Here is a 16,196-nt window from a genome sequence, read left to right as displayed (position 1 = left end):
CTGACACCTGCTGTCAGCACTGCCGTGCGACTGCCGAGCCCGGCCCAGCGCCCCGAGCCCGGCCCGGCCCGGCCCGGCCGGGAAACTCCGGCCGCTTCGGGGGGGATTTTCACGGAACGGGGAAAAGCGCGGGGCAGCCGGGCAGGGAGGCTTGGGCAGCTGTGGAAGTGTAAAGGCACGGGACAAATCTTGCAGGTAGAGGTAACAACTTTCACAGAGCACGGAGCGGTTTGGGTTGGGAGGGAGCTTAAAGGTGATCTGGTTTCAGCCTTGCCATGGATGGCCTTGGACGCTCCAGGGATTGGGGTAGAGCTTCTCTGCACAGCCTGTGCTAGGGCCTCACCACCCTGACAGTAAAGATTTTCTTCCTAATATCGAATCTAAACCTACACTCTCAGTCTGAACCCATTCATTCCCCCTTTCCTGTCACTACATGTATTTGTAAACAGTCCCCCTCTGTCTTTTCTGTAAATTCCCTTCAGGCACTGGAAGGGGGAGTTAGGTCACCCCGAGGCTTTCTCATCTCCAGGCTGAACAATCACAATTCTCCCAGCCTTTTCTTTATATTAGAAGTGCCCCATCCGTGTGATCAACTTGGTGACGCTCTTTGTCCCCAGCCCAGCGGGCTGCCAGGGATGAAGAACCGCTGAGCTGGTGTCCCACGGCGGGTGTCACAGCCCGGGTCCCCTCCCCTGCGGTTCTCTTCCCGCAGGGAGCTGAGAGGAGCTTGTTATGTAGTTTGTTCAAGTTATCGAGTGCCGAGCAGGAGCTCGTGGAGGGACAACGCGCCGCTCACAAAGCCGCCCTCTGAGCGGCCGCGGCCGCCATGTTAGGGCCGCCATGTTGGGGGACCGGGCAGGGACAGTGCCTCGGTGCCACACTCAAACCTGTCCCCCATCACAGCGCGTGTGCCTCGGTGCCACACTCAAACCTGTCCCCCATCACAGCGCGTGTGCCTCGGTGCCACACTCAAACCTGCCCCCCCCCCCCCCCCCCCCCCCGGCGCAGTTCGGGCGGGCCGTGACGCAGCACGCCGGAAGTGAGCGGTAACGACGGGGCGGGGCCGCCTCCGGTGCCTCAGCAAAACCCTTCCGGGTGGGGGTGGCCCTGGCGGGCGGGTCCCGCGGCCGAGGCGGCGATGGCGGGAGCGCGGCGGTGAAGGAGCGCAACGGGGCCGGGGCCGCGCCGGGTGCTGACGGGGGTCTCGCTCCCCCCAGGACGGCGCGGGAGCAGTGGGGCCTCGCCCTTCACCTGAGGCGGGCCGGGGCTATGCGAGGGCCGCGGTGCCGCCTGCCCTAGGCCCGGGCCCGGCGAGGAGCGGCGAGCGGGGCCCGATGCGGGAGTACAAGGTGGTGGTGCTGGGCAGCGGGGGGGTGGGGAAGTCCGCCCTGACGGTGCAGTTCGTCACCGGGACCTTCATCGAGAAGTACGACCCCACCATTGAGGACTTCTACCGCAAGGAGATCGAGGTGGACTCGTCTCCGTCGGTGCTGGAGATCCTGGACACGGCGGGCACCGAGCAGTTCGCCTCCATGCGCGACCTCTACATCAAGAACGGGCAGGGATTCATCCTCGTCTACAGCCTGGTCAACCAGCAGTCCTTCCAGGTAACCTCGCCCGGTGTCCCGTCCTCGGATGGAGCCGGCCCTACCCTGGGGAAGGCGCTGGGCCGAGGAGGAAGTTTTAGGGGTAGCCACGTGTGCGTGGAAGCGCTTTATCTCCGAAGGGCCAAAAGTGTAAATGCCCAGCTTGAAAGCGCGTTTACCAGCCCTGCTTCCTGATGGAAAACTGCTTGCTTTGCAGGTACTTATCAGGGTGCCACCATTGTTAAATCCCACGCCGTGCTGGAGAACAATGACTAGCTCCCACTTCCCCAACAGAAATCTCTTGGCAGTCCCCTTTTGTGAAGAAATCACTCGATATTAAACCCGAGACTTCCCCTTCCAACCCCCTGTCCTTCCTAAAAGGCATGTTTCTGCAGTTGCTCTTGAAGAAAGTCTCATTGTTCTGCAGTTGTGACTTCTTAAGTGAGCTGCTATTTTCCGCTCCCTGCCCCTAAAATATATTCCTGTCCAGCACGAGCTCGATGCTCTCACAGCGTAGGTGGAGTACTGGAGAGGAGAGCTAGCTATACACGATCATTTGTGGATCTGGATTTGATTTCTACTATTAAAACTTTCCAAAAAAAGGAAATGTCTCAGCTAGTAGCTGCTCTAAGCTGCTTGTAGAAACGGGGCTTTGTTTTTGGGCAATAAGTGAGTTTAGCAGCGCTCCGTGCAGAGCAGGGATTTGCAGCTCCTGCCTTGGCTTGGGCTGCTGAGCTGGGTGTGTTCCAGCTGCTTGGCAAGACCTTGCACACCCCCACTGTTTGCTTCTGCTGAAGGCTAAACCTTATCTTAGCAGAGGCCTCGAAACAACCCTGTGCAAGCTGTAGGCATGCTTATCTTTGGAAAACAACAGCAGTGACATTGGGATGCTTCTGCTCTCATTTTCACTGATTTTTGGGTTCCAGTGAGCCCTCATTATTTGAGGAATGGATGTGCAGTAATCCACCTTGTTAATATTTAATTATTCCCGTCTGTCTGTAGTGTTTGCTCTGAAGGCTGTAGGTGTAAACCTCTCTGCAGTTCTTTACACAGTGGTAACTTCAAACGCTGGGATTGCTTTGTCTCAGAACTATGCAAGAATTTGTAGTACTGATAGCAACTTAAAACACTCAGGGGGCAGAGGAGGCTGACTCAGACTTTCAAGTGTAAACGCCCCGTGTCGGCTCAGACTTGAATAAATGCATCTCTAGGTAATAAAATCTCTTTACAGCATCTAATTTGGTTACTTACATGTGATTAAATGTGTTCACAATGAATTATTCTAAGCATTCCAGGACTGAGAAGGCTTTATTTAAATTGATGACTCTCTCAAGCTGTAAACTAAGCACAAACTTCCTAAACGGTTGTGTAATGGCATGCCCCTGCTAGGGTTACAGGTCCTTAGACTTGAGACAACTTCTTCAGAAAGCTGAAACCAGCCTTCAGAGCAGCAGTGCCGTGTCCTCCTCTGGCTGAATGGAGTGTCTGAGAGCACAGCAGTCACTTTCTGCTGTATATGCACATAAAATTCTCTAACGTGTGCATGCTTTTGTATAAAAGAAGAAGTAACTTAGTGGTCGGTAGTAAATTTTTTCTGAATTCCAGATCTGCGTGACTATGAGTTTAAAAAGCCTTCTGATGTATTTTTAATGTTCAGTTGCACGTGAGGGTTGTTAAAATGTGTTTCTGCAGTGGTTGTGTAGCAGTTGCATGTGATCCCTTGCATGTACTAACCAGCTGGATTGTCTGACCAGGACATCAAGCCGATGAGGGACCAGATTGTCCGGGTGAAGAGATACGAGAAAGTTCCTCTGATCCTGGTGGGGAATAAAGTGGATCTGGAGTCGGAGAGGGAAGTCCTGTCTGCAGAAGGCAGAGCCCTGGCTCAGGAGTGGGGCTGTCCCTTCATGGAGACGTCAGCCAAGAGCAAAACGATGGTGGATGAACTGTTTGCTGAGATCGTCAGGCAAATGAACTATGCCTCCCTGCCTGAAAAACAAGATCAATGTTGTACAACTTGCATCGTCCAGTGAGAGAGATTAAGAAAAACCTCAACCATGGCCATACAGAGCAGGTTGGTGGAACAGTCATAACTAACTGAGGTCTCTAAACATGGTGCTTCAGTAAGAGATAAAGGGACAGGGAGGCTGAAATGAGGCAGCCTTCCTCCAAAAGAGATGGGAGCTTGTGCACATGGTTGAGTCAAATGGACTTCTCGTGTTACCTCAGTAGGGTTAGTCAGGGAATGCTGCATTTGGTTGCAGTAATTTTACAATGACACAAAGTGAATGATCTCATCTGCACCTATTTGACTGTCAGTGCTGTATTTGATGCTGTGTTATTCTGCATAAGTGCTTTGTGATATTGCAGTGGGTTTGTTCTTGTAGCTGGTATCTGAATTATTTTCCAGTAATGGGAGTTACCTTGGAGTTCAATGGGATTATTGTGACCGAGTTTCCCAGTAGTTTTGCTGAGAAGACTTTGAGCTTGTTTCAAATAAATAAAGTTCTGTAGTACAGAAACTGACAGTACCCTCCTGCCTTATCAGTGGAATAAGTTTCTCTTTCAAGAGAACCACCCTGAGTGGTGAGAAGTGGCTCAAAGCTCACATGTAATAGTCAAGGGCGTGCACAAAGTGCTCTTCATCTCAGATCTCCAGAGCAGAGAACACACTGTAAAATGGCTTCCCAATGCACAACTTTCCTTCCCCAGTGACTCACAAGAGGTGTGATGAGAGTCCAGTGTTCAGAGGGCTCTCTGTAAGGCTTCCCCTGTGTCAGGTGTTGCTTTAATTTTCTTTTTTTTTCCCTCCAGGACAGCTGCCTTTGGCCTTTCACATGTGTGGTGTGTTTTTCATCACCTTTTTCCTCCTGACTGTGAACGGCTCTGTCCCTCCCCAGTGTGCATTCCCATGAGGTGGTTCTGAATCCCCCCACTCCTGTTTCCCCTGTAGCTGTTGTAGGTCTTGTTTCACCTCTGGCTCCAATCCCTGTGACTGCAAAGCACCCTTGGTGTGCTCTGTGTGCAGCCAGCTGGTCCCTCAGACCTCCAGTTGTCTGTTGGACCTTCACAAACAACTCGTGATCCTCGAGAGCAAGTGCAGGAATGAGGGAGGATGTGGAAACTCAGGGGAAGGAACTGCCCCTCCTGACAGCTGCACTGCTTGAGGCTCAGACTCCACTGCCATGGTAGTAACTTGCTTAACTCAAAGGAGCTTTTTGTGTCTGAGTGACAAGAGGGAAAATAGGTTATTACTAGAAGCTTTGGACCATGCATCCTCTTTAATCTTGAGTGCAAGGTCAGAGTGAAGTCTCAAAGCTTCTCTTTGAGATTGTTATCAAGTGCTTTGTAAATATCATGTTTTAGGTGCTCATGGCTCTAGCACTGTCATGCTACAGATAACACATAATGTTTTTATCTCCAGTTCTGTGAAATTAGGAAGGGCTGCTGTCACTGTGTAAGAGGTGTAAGTTTGAGATTTGCTCATTGAAAGGTGAGTGAGCTTGTTGTTTTGGAGCAGAGGAAAATAAAAATCAAGTCTTTCATTGCGCATTAATCACACCTGCAGAGTCTGTGGAGTTCTAGGAAGAAATGAATCTAAGAAATTACTGCCTTTTTTTTAAATTGAGTGCTGCAGGGGTAATATCCTGAATTGTGTATAGTAATGCAATGTCGCAGCTATTTCTAAGGCAGCTTCACAAACAAGATTATGTGGACTGGAAGTATTGTGCCAAAGGATATGGCAATCCCCTGGGTTACTAATGGTTTGTCTTGTGCAGGGTACTGTCTTAAACTCTGACAAAATCAGGCCTTTCATCCTTGAAATTTAGAGATCTGGAATTGATTGCTTCTAAGGAAGGCTTTGTAACCTGTCTGCTTCTGGATTTAGCATTTAATCTTAAAAGTGAAATTGAAGAAGGGGCAGGGCCCCATGTTATTCCTTTGAATGATGACTTTTACCTAGATTTGGTGGCTTCCTAAACATGTTCTTGCTTCAGTAGAAACATCTGTATTCTTATGTCTTTCTGAGGTCTTGAGACAGAGGATCTAAGCTTTTGTGATAGAGATTTCCTCTTCTTCCTTCTGCCTGGCTTGGACAATCACCCCAAGCCTTTAGCAGCAAACTGCTTCCTTGCTTCTGGGGAATGCTGTCTCTGCCTAGTGTAGTCTCATCACCTATGCCAAAGAAGTCTTTCCTTCCTGATCCATTTCCTCTTCAGTCCAGTTCTCACTACGTCTGGAACTTTTGATTACTCATTCTGCCTTTTCACAGGCTTCATGCTCTGTATGTTTCATTTCAGGCTAACACTTTTGGGGTACTTTCCTCTTCCTGGCTCCCACTCTATCCTTGTTCTTTGAGTAGGACCTCATTAACTTTATCATGAGCCTTTGCTGCTTGATAATTTCTGTCTGATGTGCTTTGGTAGGAGAGGTGCTGATGGTGTCTTGTGATAGCTCTAATCAGCTTTGTAATCCTGCTTATCTGTGATCCAGGAAACAATTGCTGCTTGTCAGACCTCTGCTTTAGGAGTGACCCCTCCTAGGTAAATTGAAACTGAGGAAGTAGAATCACCTGTCTGAAAATCTGTGGGCTTGAAACTACAGCTGTGTCGTGGGAGCATCATCATCATCATCACCTCTGAGTTCTGTAACCTGGCTGTGTCCAGGAGAAGTCTTGGGTGTGCCAGTTCACAGAGCAGTACATACAGCAGTTTGTGTTCCTGCAGTTCTGGTGCCAGGAGGGCACCAGAGGGGTGGGGCTGGATTTCTTTTCTGAGCCGAGCTTTTCCTGAGGCTGTTCCAGTGTCATTTTTAATTCTCAGGTACCACTTAACCTGAGCTCTTTTGTTGCTGATACTTCAGCCTGTCTGTCAGCTCTGATGTGTAGGTTCTTTCATGACATTTTTGAGAAGCATTTGCTAAACTGTTGTTCCAGTCAGCTGCCTTGGCTGAGATAGACGATGGAACATAACTGCATAGTCAGGACAACCCTTAGTTCCCTTTAAAAATGTGTGTTGTTCTCACATCCTGTTTCCCACCTCCTCTTTTGTGTTTCTGCAGTGGTTTTATGTCGCTTTGCTCTTGTATTCAGAGATGAGAGAGTTCCAGGACCTGCTTTGCATTCCTTGCTCCAGTATTTCTCTTGAGTTTTCAGTGTGACATTGTTTTGTATTTTGAATCTTCTTTAAAGTATGGTACCCAGTACAGTGCTTATGCACTAAAGTCTTTCTGATACTAGTAGGATTGGTAACACCTTAAAGGTTGGGATGCAAGACTGATTCTGATAAGCTGTTTCTGTCCCCTGTGTTCATGGGTAACTGGTATTAGCAAGGCTGTAGGAAGAGGAATACTCTAGGAATAAAAACTGAAAGTGTACTCTGTTCTGGCCTGTGTGGCTGTGCAACACAGACACGTTTATTATACTGTATTGTCTAACTTCCCCTTCTCTCTTGCCTGCTCACAGAAGAGACCAGAGAGTGGTATAAAATATCACAGGCAAATGAAGCCAGATGAGGTATCCTGTAGTGTTAATTTTAGTTACTAAACACAAATGGCAAGATGACAAATCTGAACTGGGAGGTCCCTAACCTGCAAATGCAAGGATGCTGAAGGGCATGTGGAGAAAAATACCATTACTTCATTTTTCTGTTCTTACTATTCCCAGCAATTCTTTGCTGGCCACATTATTGAATGCTGGCTTTAGATTAAGTTTTTGGGATGGATCTAACTCTGGTAGGATGAGGAGCTACACTGTAAATCATTTGCCTCTTCTGTGCTCTAAGCAAAGATAAAACATCTATTAAGGAGGTCTAATCCATCCCCATTAGAAGCTAAATGTTGGTTTGCTGCTTCAGACAGTGCAGGGACTCTCTCTGTCTAAAATTTGTGCCCCAGCAACAGTGTGTGGGGTGGGAGTGATCTCCCCAGACTGGGAGAGAGTTGCTGTTAGTTGGAAAGCATACAAACCAGCAAGAAAAACCTGGGTGTTGGCTCCTGTCAGGGCAGGAGTGCTGCTCCTGAGTTGTTAGGCAAGAAGGGGAACCCTGGCCATGTCAGAGCACTCTGTGGTGACAGACTGTTAGCTGAGAGCAAACCAACAGCTGGAAAGAAATGGTGCAGTAGGAAACATAAGGTCCTGACTCATTTGGAGAAATTGAAGAATTGAGAAGGCTCCTCAAAATCCCTGAAAAGTCATGGATCAAGCTAGAGTGAAGTACATGTACATACATATGACAGGTTTCTACAGTCTTTGAGCTTCACCTGAGACTTTTAGGCTATCTCTGCAGATAAATCCTGGGAGCTACGAGCAAGTTATCTGAAATGCAAAGATGGTTTGGTCACGTTGGTAACGTGTTGGTGTGCTTGATTGAGGATGGTGGTGTACAGCTCTGTCCCTGCTGAGGCTGTCTGAATGCTAAGGGGCTTTTTTGGAGTCATTTAGAGGGTCTGATTGTTGAGAACTCAGGTGTTAAAAGTGAGTGAGTTGGCTCATCTGCCTGTTCCCAGCACTTGTGCTAAAGGCCATTGCTGTATGTTACTGGGTATTACACATACACTAGGTCCTGCACTGGTGCATCTGTACACAAGAACTTAAATTTCCTGGCTTTTACAGATCTTTAGATGCAATTTCCTATCCCACAGCAGCAGCTGTTACAAAGTGAATAGCAATAGGTTGTTACCTGCTTGCCTCCTGTATTAACAGAGTTTGGAGTGGAGCATTTGGGAATGCTGCTGTGGAAAACAGGAGCTCAGGATGGAAAACTGGCCATTCCAGGCAGGGGAGAAGCCGTGTTCACTTTGGATATGTATTGAATCTGGCTTTCATTAGGTTTTTTGTTTGTTTAAATTGCAGATAAAACTCAGAGGAAACTTGCACAGATGCTGCTTTGGAGAACTTTCAGCCCAGGTTGCAGAGCTGAGCCTTGGTAAACCTGTCTCTATTACAGCACATTGCCATACATCTAAGTGCGTAAGGTTGGTGGCCTCCAGGATCCACCCACCTTAATCAGAATGCTTAGCATGTTTACCATAAGTTTTAAAATCTGTTCTTTATCTATCAGTCCTTTTATAGCTTTCTAAGTTCATATAATGGCTAATATGCAAGAGTTCATTTTTAATATTTTAATTGATTTCTTTAATCAATTCTGAATTTGTATTTATTAAATACTTAAACTCAGTATTACCTACTCAATGCCTTTTAAAAGAAGAGAGTTTTAATGGAGAATAAGTTGAGCCTTAAACAAATGGTTACTTCTGTATATTACCTCGCATCAGTGCTTATTTCTATTTGCAAGGTTTTCTCCTACAATGTAGTTGGTCATTCTTTGAGACTTTTTGTTTACGTGTGACAGTGTCATGGAAAGATACCGAAGGCACTCTGTTGTATGGATGTAGTATCCCTTTTCTTGGCAAATGCAGCTGTGACAATGTGTTTGTAACTGGTCTGATTTGACAGTAGGGATTACTTGGAATGGCATAGAAAGTCTCCAGCTGATGTTTCTCGCAATCTCGGGTTTCTTAATTGAACACAACAATTGTAGCATTGAAGAACAGCAGCACACACTTCCTTCTACTGAGTTTCTAAACTTGTTTGTTTACAAATTGCTTCTCTATGCCTTTGAAAAGGGATAATGTATCCTTCAAAATGGGCTCTATGCCTACTCTGTCAGCTCAGCTTTGCTTGGCACAGTAAGAGACATCTAGTAGACCTCTGCATATGTAAATCTAATGCAAATAAGATCACTTTACATTTTATAGTTTCTAATATTTGTCTTTCTGAATAATATTTTAAAGCAATATTTGTTAAAATTTTTCTTGCACTGTCACAAATTGCTTTTTAGTTTGGTTTTTTCCCCCAATAAACAAGTTTAATATTAGAGACAAGTGGGTGTAACAAGGGGAAAAGCACCAGGTTTCAGTGATACTAACTGCAAGCGTGCTTTAAACAGCCATTGCCTTCCTTATTGTTTACCTGATCAACATTTTCTCTGAATACTTGAAAATTTTAACAATAACACAGGTATAAAGAGTAGAATGAAAATGTACAAAGAACAGACGAAATCTTTTTGTTCACCTCTATTAACGTGTTGCATACATGAGAGCTTTTTCTAGCAGTGGTTTAAAATGTGTAATTTTTTTTTTTGCAGAAATTTAATAACTGCAGCTCACCTACTGCACCAAAGTTCTAGGTTTTTAGGAGCCCAGCTTTAGTCATTTGAACATGCTTCTAGAAATGTACATTCTTTCCCTGTAATAGCTAAATATCTATGAGAAAAGCTCCAGTAAAAGCAGTGATGGATATATGAGGTTAAGCAGTTGAAAACTCACAAATTGTATTGTGGATGATGGCATTTAAAACAATAAAAGATCATCGGTACAGTATCTCAATATTAATGTGTTTTATTGGTAAAAATGCAGGCTGACTTTACAATATTAGCAGAAATTAAGATTCTGTGTCTACATTCAGTGTTGAATTTGAATCCTGAAAAGAAGAGGACAGGATTTCTGCCTGGTTATTAAAACACCTGATTCTTTTTCTGTGGGGTTACTTGAAATTTTTTTTCCTGTTTGTACAAACTTTATAAACAGGCTGAGGCTAATACTTAGGTTTGCACTTTAATATCAGAATTAAACCAAACCTTGTATTCAAACTAGACTTTTTTTTTAAGTGATGGTTGTTGATCATTTTGGTAGGTTGTAAGGAAGTAATAGGATATGGAAGTAATTCATGAAGATCCTAGTTTTCCTTTGTCTAAGAAGGAACAAGTTGGTTGATATTGATCAGTGGTTCATTCCTATGGGTAGTTTTCAAAGCAGTGTTCATTTTCATTGACCTCAGCAAAAAAAGAAAAAAAGAAAAAAAAAACCACAAAAAACAAACAAATGAAAAAAAACCTTAAAACTTGAACTAGCTTAGAGTGACAGGACTGGGAAAATGAGAGATGGTTTCTTCAGCACACTTTGGGGGGAAAAAGGGACCAAAAGTTTATTTAGGCTTCCTCAATAGTTTGCATGTGAAGTTGCTTATTAGAGTAAGAGGCTAATAATAAATGCAATATGTATTGTCTTTACTATGGCATCTGTTTAGGAGTTGTTCAAATCACTGCAGTAGGGCTCTACAAATAAAAATGTAACCTAACATCTTGTATCTAATGTACTGTATCTTTATCAGTGATAGGTGAAATCTGGAATAACAAGTGCAAAAATGGAACAATTACCTATAATGCTTTGTAAAAAGTTTTTTCCAGTAGAATTCATTCTTGTCATTTTGTAAGACAACCCTACAGTCCACCTGTTTGTAACTTTTTTAATAAAATAGATACCTGTATTACCAAACTGGGGTGAGTAGTCTGTGTTCAGTTTCTTTTGGAGTGGGCTGCTGCTGCTTTTTGTTTTGTGGGTTGTTTTTGAGGTCCTGTTTTTATTCTAAATGCAGTAACCACATCTGAATTGTCTTGAGTGAGTCCTGGTGTGGGGGAACAGGGTGTACAGCTGTGCCCCAGCTGGGTGTAAAGCTCAGTCTTGGGTGCTCTGAGAGAAGGGGAGTGAGGGCTCATCATCTTCTGTGCAAGGCAGGCACTCCCTGAGCTGGGGGCCAGTTCAGAGCAGCCCCCTCCCAGGCCAGTGTGATGGAGCTTTCTTCAAAAGAAAGCTGTGTTTGTCTCGTGTGAGTCTTTAACGTTCTTGTTTCCATGCAGGCTTTATGTGTGTGAAGATGGCCACAAGTCCTGACATCACCTTGCAGTGTCTGTAGCTGCCCTCCAGCCAGAGCTGACATCTTCCCACCACCCTGGCAGAGTGAGTGCTCCTGGAGCTCTGCCGCAGGAGAGGCACAAGATTTTTCCAGAAAACCAAAGTGCCCAAAGCTATTTGATAACAATTATCTTAAATGCTCAGTAAAAGCCCTGAATTTGCCAAGTCAATGATTGTCATCTGGGCCCTGTAACAAAAAGTGCATCTTCCTCAGGACATACAGTCTTGGCACTGACCTTTACTACTGCATTTGTAACTAAAGCTGTGCATTAATGGAAAATGTGATTTCAAGTTGAGAAAAAGTTGATACCTTGGTACCTTCAGTCCTCAGCAGTGTGTCAGCAGGCAAAACCACGTAGCCTGCTCACCACCCCTCCTCCAGCTGAAGCAGCATTAGCCTTATCTTGTAGGTAGGTTTCTGTGCTGTTTCTTCTTCCTGCTCACACTTCCTCTGCTGCAATAGAGAAGTAGTTTCCATCTCGAGAGGAGAATGATAGAGAAGAGCAGGGTGTGCTTCTAAGTGATTTTGGGTGAAATGTCTGCTTCCCTAACCAAGCTGAGATGTGAGGGTGAGGCATGCCCTGTTCTCATTAGTGTCACTGAGGGTGGGAGCTGACAGTTTAGGATCTGCTTTGAGGTGTTACTATGGGGTTCATTGCTGTGTGAGTCTGACTTCTTGTGTGGTTTAAAAGAAGTCAGAAGGCAGCAACAATACTCCCAATTCCTTATGGCACTCAGTGTAACTAAGGAAGCTGCTTCCTCTTTCCACTTGTAGGTTGGGAAGTGATGTGAGTTAAGCCCCTGTGACTTGCACCACTAGTTTGTTTCCAGGTGACAGTGTAATACAGGCTGGGTTGGGGATTTTAAGGAAGGACTTAAGATTGTTCTTAAGCTATTATCTTTCAGAAGTCTTTTTTGCTGAGAATGAATTCGGTTGCTGCTGCACAGACTTGTGTAGCATCCTTTGTTAAATAGGTGTGGCAATGTCATGTTGCTCTGTCTGGTTTTGGGGCTGTTTATGTAATGTTTCATGGCAGCTTTTTCTTTGGTCTACCAGGTCTTGCTCTACAGGTGCCTGCCGTGTCCTGCAGCTTCCCCTGTGCAGCCAGAGGACAGGGATGTGCCCCCAGAGCCATCAGAGAGCAGGAGCCAACTGCAGCACCAGCAAGAGGCTTGTCCCCACCCTGCTCCCCCAGCCAGCACGGGTGACACGTAACTGTGTCACTGCCCAGGGCAGAGCTGGGCCCTGCGGCCCGGCTGGGTGTGCAGGGGTGCAACCCACAGCCACACAAACCCCACGCTGGGCACAGGGACCCTGCCAGGGCGCAGGGGGAGCCGCCGGCCACACCTCGTGTGGAGCTGCACGCTGGCATCTGCCCCGGGAGGCTGGGCTGTAATTACAGTGTGAAACTAGGTGGAAGTGTCTCGTGTTAATTAAAATGAGATCCGGGTTGCAGAGCAGTGCCTGCTGACCCGTGTGAGTTATCAGTGCTGGAGAGGCGGCAGCCCGGGCCGTTGCTGCGGCTGGTGAGTCACGGCTCGCTCTGGAGGAAACGCCAGCGGCTCCCGGCGCTGCGGGTGCGCTCTGTCAGGAGGTGACGTGGCTCTGAAAGTGAAATAATGTGGGTTTGGGGTGTTTTTCATAGCCACTTTTATCTCTGCCTGGTCAATGCGGCTGCGAGGAGCAGAGAAGGAGGACTCTGAGCTCTGCAGAGGTGATGTCCCGCTGGCAGCGGTGAGCTGGTGCTGCTGGGGGCAGAACTGAGCTGGGCTGGCAGTGACCCTGCTGATTGCGGGATTGTAGGGGATGAAACTTGTTCTTTGTGGAAACAATGTATTTAGTATGGAATCAGCTTCCTTGCTGCTGCTACTCTCCTTCAAAACAAGTTTTCTTCAAGTCCCTCCAAAGCTCTGGAGCAATAACTGCAATAATTGATGGGAAAGAGTCTCTCATGTTGTAGGAACCTGTGAAATATTCACTCACAGGGGAGGCTTTACTGCTTGTTTGGTTTGTGGCATGTGTGTGCTCTTTGGTGTTCTGCTGGTTCAGTCTGAGTGTGCTGTGACAGCTCTCTTAGCAGTGCCTTACTTCCTCCTAAGCACATTTCCAGTGATTAGGCTTGCGTGGGATTTGAGACTCAGCGACACTGCCAGTTATGGAGTGACCTCAATTGTTCTTCCCTGGGAAGAAAAATCCTAACTGTAGCACTTCCCTCCTGGGGGCATATGGGCAAGGGTGTGTTAGAGACATGGATGGATGTGCTTGGACTTGCTTGGAATCAGATGCACCAACATTGTAGAATAATTTTGAAATTGGATTTCTTGCATGTAAATAAATAAGTGGACTAGAACTTAAATAACAAAGTTGAAAATTTCTCAGACTTAGGAAAAGGATTAATATTTCATACATTTGTGAGACTACAGTGTAACTTGTTCAGTCTTAAGGCTCATGCTTCTACTAAAAGGTTTAATTGGTTTGTAAGTGTAACTCAGTAAAGCAAACAATCAGCTTTCCGGGAAATTTCTGGCTTTTCCAGAAATTATTTTTCTCCTGCCGCTAGGCTGACTAATTAATACAGCTTTATGTCCTTAGAAGATCTACCTTAACATAACGTTTAAATTATTTGGTCAGCCCAGAAAAGAGAAAATACACTTGCTGTGTGTGGCATTCCTGAAGGACTACTTGTTTTTTTGGGAACTGGCAAGATAGGATGATCAGTCAGTGGCTTGAGATTCATCCTACTGCTGGGACAGTTCTTAGACCCCTTTTCTTCCAATTAATAACGATTTTGTCAACTCTAACAGCCTGGGAAAACAAGAAGAATTTAACTGAATTTTCAGAAAGCTGACCTATGTTGGAAAAGAGAGAAAGCTGCTCACAGAGCACACGTAAGTGCTGGAGCAAGTTGCAGCTCTGTGGGGTGGTGAGGGATTTTCTAAGAAGATATTGGAATATATATCCTCACTGCTGGAGGAAGGAGTGTGTGAGGAAAGTGTAGGTCTTGCCTCTGTGTGTTGGGCTGTCACATGGGATTTCTGAAGTCCCTTGCAGGGACCACAGTCACATTACTGATCTTGTCATTATTTTCCATTTGGTGTTCCAGGAATTAGCACAGCCTTGCCAAATGCTCTGGGTCTAATCTCAGTAATGCAGATGTTTTAATAGGTTAGAAGAAAGATTTTAACTGCAGGGCCTGCCCATTATCAGGCTGTGGTTAGAAGTGCTTGGGTGTCCAGCTGCATTCCTTTCCTTTCAGCTGTCTCTGAAGTAGTTGTCAGCACAGGATCATCCAAATGGCTCCCTCTTGGGGCCCAGTTTAATAATCAGGAGAGGTTTTGTGAATGTACCCCTGAGACCTGGGGACAGTCACAATGTAGGAGTATTTCCTGGTTTTGGAAATGTGTCTGTCTTGTAGCTGCCACCACCTGCCAGAAGGCCCTGGAAGAGAAGCCATGAAGTGGGGATCACCTTTGATCACTACAAAAGTACCAAGCTCCCAGCTTCAGGTGGATACTGCTCTGTTCTCCTCCTCCTGCTGTGAAGAGTGGCTTTGACACATCTTTCCCTCTGCTGTGAGCTGTATTCCTGAAATCTGGTGTGCCCTGGTAGGACTGAAGTGTGATAAGGGTCTTTTGGGAAAGAATAAAAGGGAAAAAGGGGTAGAGGGGCTACCTGGGAGGGAGGTGTTAATAAAACTCAGGATGAAGATCCATATGGTGGAATGGGTCTGATCCATTGGCCTGGAGGTACCTGGCCTGGTACTTGGCCTGGAGAACATGTGCTTTCTTTGTCTAGGTGTAATCAAGGCTTACTCAACCAGAATCATTTGTCTTGAGCCAAGAGGGAAACCACATCTGTCATGAAAATAAGCAGTATAGTTCCTTAGAACTCTATCCTTCCCACTAGGATTCACCTGGCATTGCAGACTCCATTTGGCAGCTTCCTCACATGAAGCCATTGGCTGTAGGATCCTTCCTGATGCTCAGCAAGTGGCCCAACAACAACGTGTGAAAAAATAAAGGACAGCAAAAAAATAAAGGTACCAGCCCAGTGCTGTGCAGTGCTGCACAGGTGTGGTGAGGTGCCTCTCCCCAGCTGCACATCACTGAATGCTGTGCAGTGCCCAAGTCCTTGGAGGCATCAGTGCTCCTTTGATTCAATACGTTTAAGAGGCTTTCTCTTGCTGCATAAATTGCTTTCTCGTGTCTTTGAAGTGACCTGTTTGAATTAAACATCACAGAGTGCTTTTTATATAGCTGTGCCAACAACACAGTGCAACTGGCATATCAAAAATGAGATAAAGTGGTCTGGGTATCACCAGAGTCAGGGCAGTATTTAGTTTCTTGCACAGCTTGTGCTGTCATTTGTATTTGCTTACACCTGGTAATAGTTTTTTACATAACATGTAAAATCTGAAAAAAGAGGAAGGGTCAGCAATGCCCATGGGTGCACGCTGGAAAGTGTGATTGCAGGAGTGACCTGCTCATCCCTGCACACCGAGTCCTCTCTGTGTTTGTTGTGGGGCACCACCAACACCACGAGAGGGAGCGTGGAAGCAGCGACTGGCTCGTCCTGGATGGTCCGGCTCAGAGCGGGGCGGTGCTCCGGCCCTGGCAGCCAAACACAGGCTGAAAACAGAACAGAAATGGAAATAAATTCATGTTTCAGGGCTTCCGGACTCCAAAGAATGTTTTGCACCTAGGGTTGATTTGTCTCAGGTGTCTGGAGCTGCAGTTGTGCTTGGAGTCTTTAGTGCATAATCGAGGTTATTTGGGATTTCCTACTCTGTTATTGCAGGTAGGTGAAAAGAGGCACTTAGCTGCTGAAGCTGAAATAAAAATATAATCACAGGATTT

At 46.0% G+C, this 16,196-nt stretch overlaps 1 protein-coding gene and 1 long non-coding RNA gene across 3 annotated transcripts; both read left to right on the top strand.

The window, feature by feature from the left end:
* Window positions 1-1,099: 1,099 nt before the first annotated feature.
* RAP2C (RAP2C, member of RAS oncogene family) lies at window positions 1,100-10,922 on the top strand. The gene is made up of 3 exons (XM_059859689.1): window positions 1,100-1,607; window positions 3,341-3,660; window positions 8,440-10,922. The coding sequence occupies exons 1-2, from the start codon at window positions 1,335-1,337 to the stop codon at window positions 3,617-3,619; spliced, it is 552 nt and encodes a 183-aa protein (XP_059715672.1). The 5' UTR covers window positions 1,100-1,334; the 3' UTR covers window positions 3,620-3,660; window positions 8,440-10,922.
* Window positions 10,923-12,213: 1,291 nt separating this feature from the next.
* LOC132334018 (uncharacterized) lies at window positions 12,214-15,549 on the top strand. 2 transcript variants are annotated; one of them, XR_009488314.1, is made up of 4 exons: window positions 12,241-13,074; window positions 14,145-14,228; window positions 14,756-14,945; window positions 15,247-15,549. It is a non-coding gene; the product is annotated as an uncharacterized LOC132334018 (long non-coding RNA). The 2 variants fall into 2 exon arrangements; XR_009488315.1 differs by having other exon boundaries at window positions 12,214-13,074; window positions 14,756-15,549.
* The last annotated feature ends 647 nt before the right edge of the window (window positions 15,550-16,196 follow it).

This window comes from Haemorhous mexicanus, chromosome 14, assembly GCF_027477595.1.
Source record: "Haemorhous mexicanus isolate bHaeMex1 chromosome 14, bHaeMex1.pri, whole genome shotgun sequence".
NCBI lineage: Eukaryota > Metazoa > Chordata > Aves > Passeriformes > Fringillidae > Haemorhous > Haemorhous mexicanus.
The sequence above is the reverse complement of the archived record's forward strand: the minus strand, read 5'-3'. Positions and strand labels throughout refer to the sequence as shown.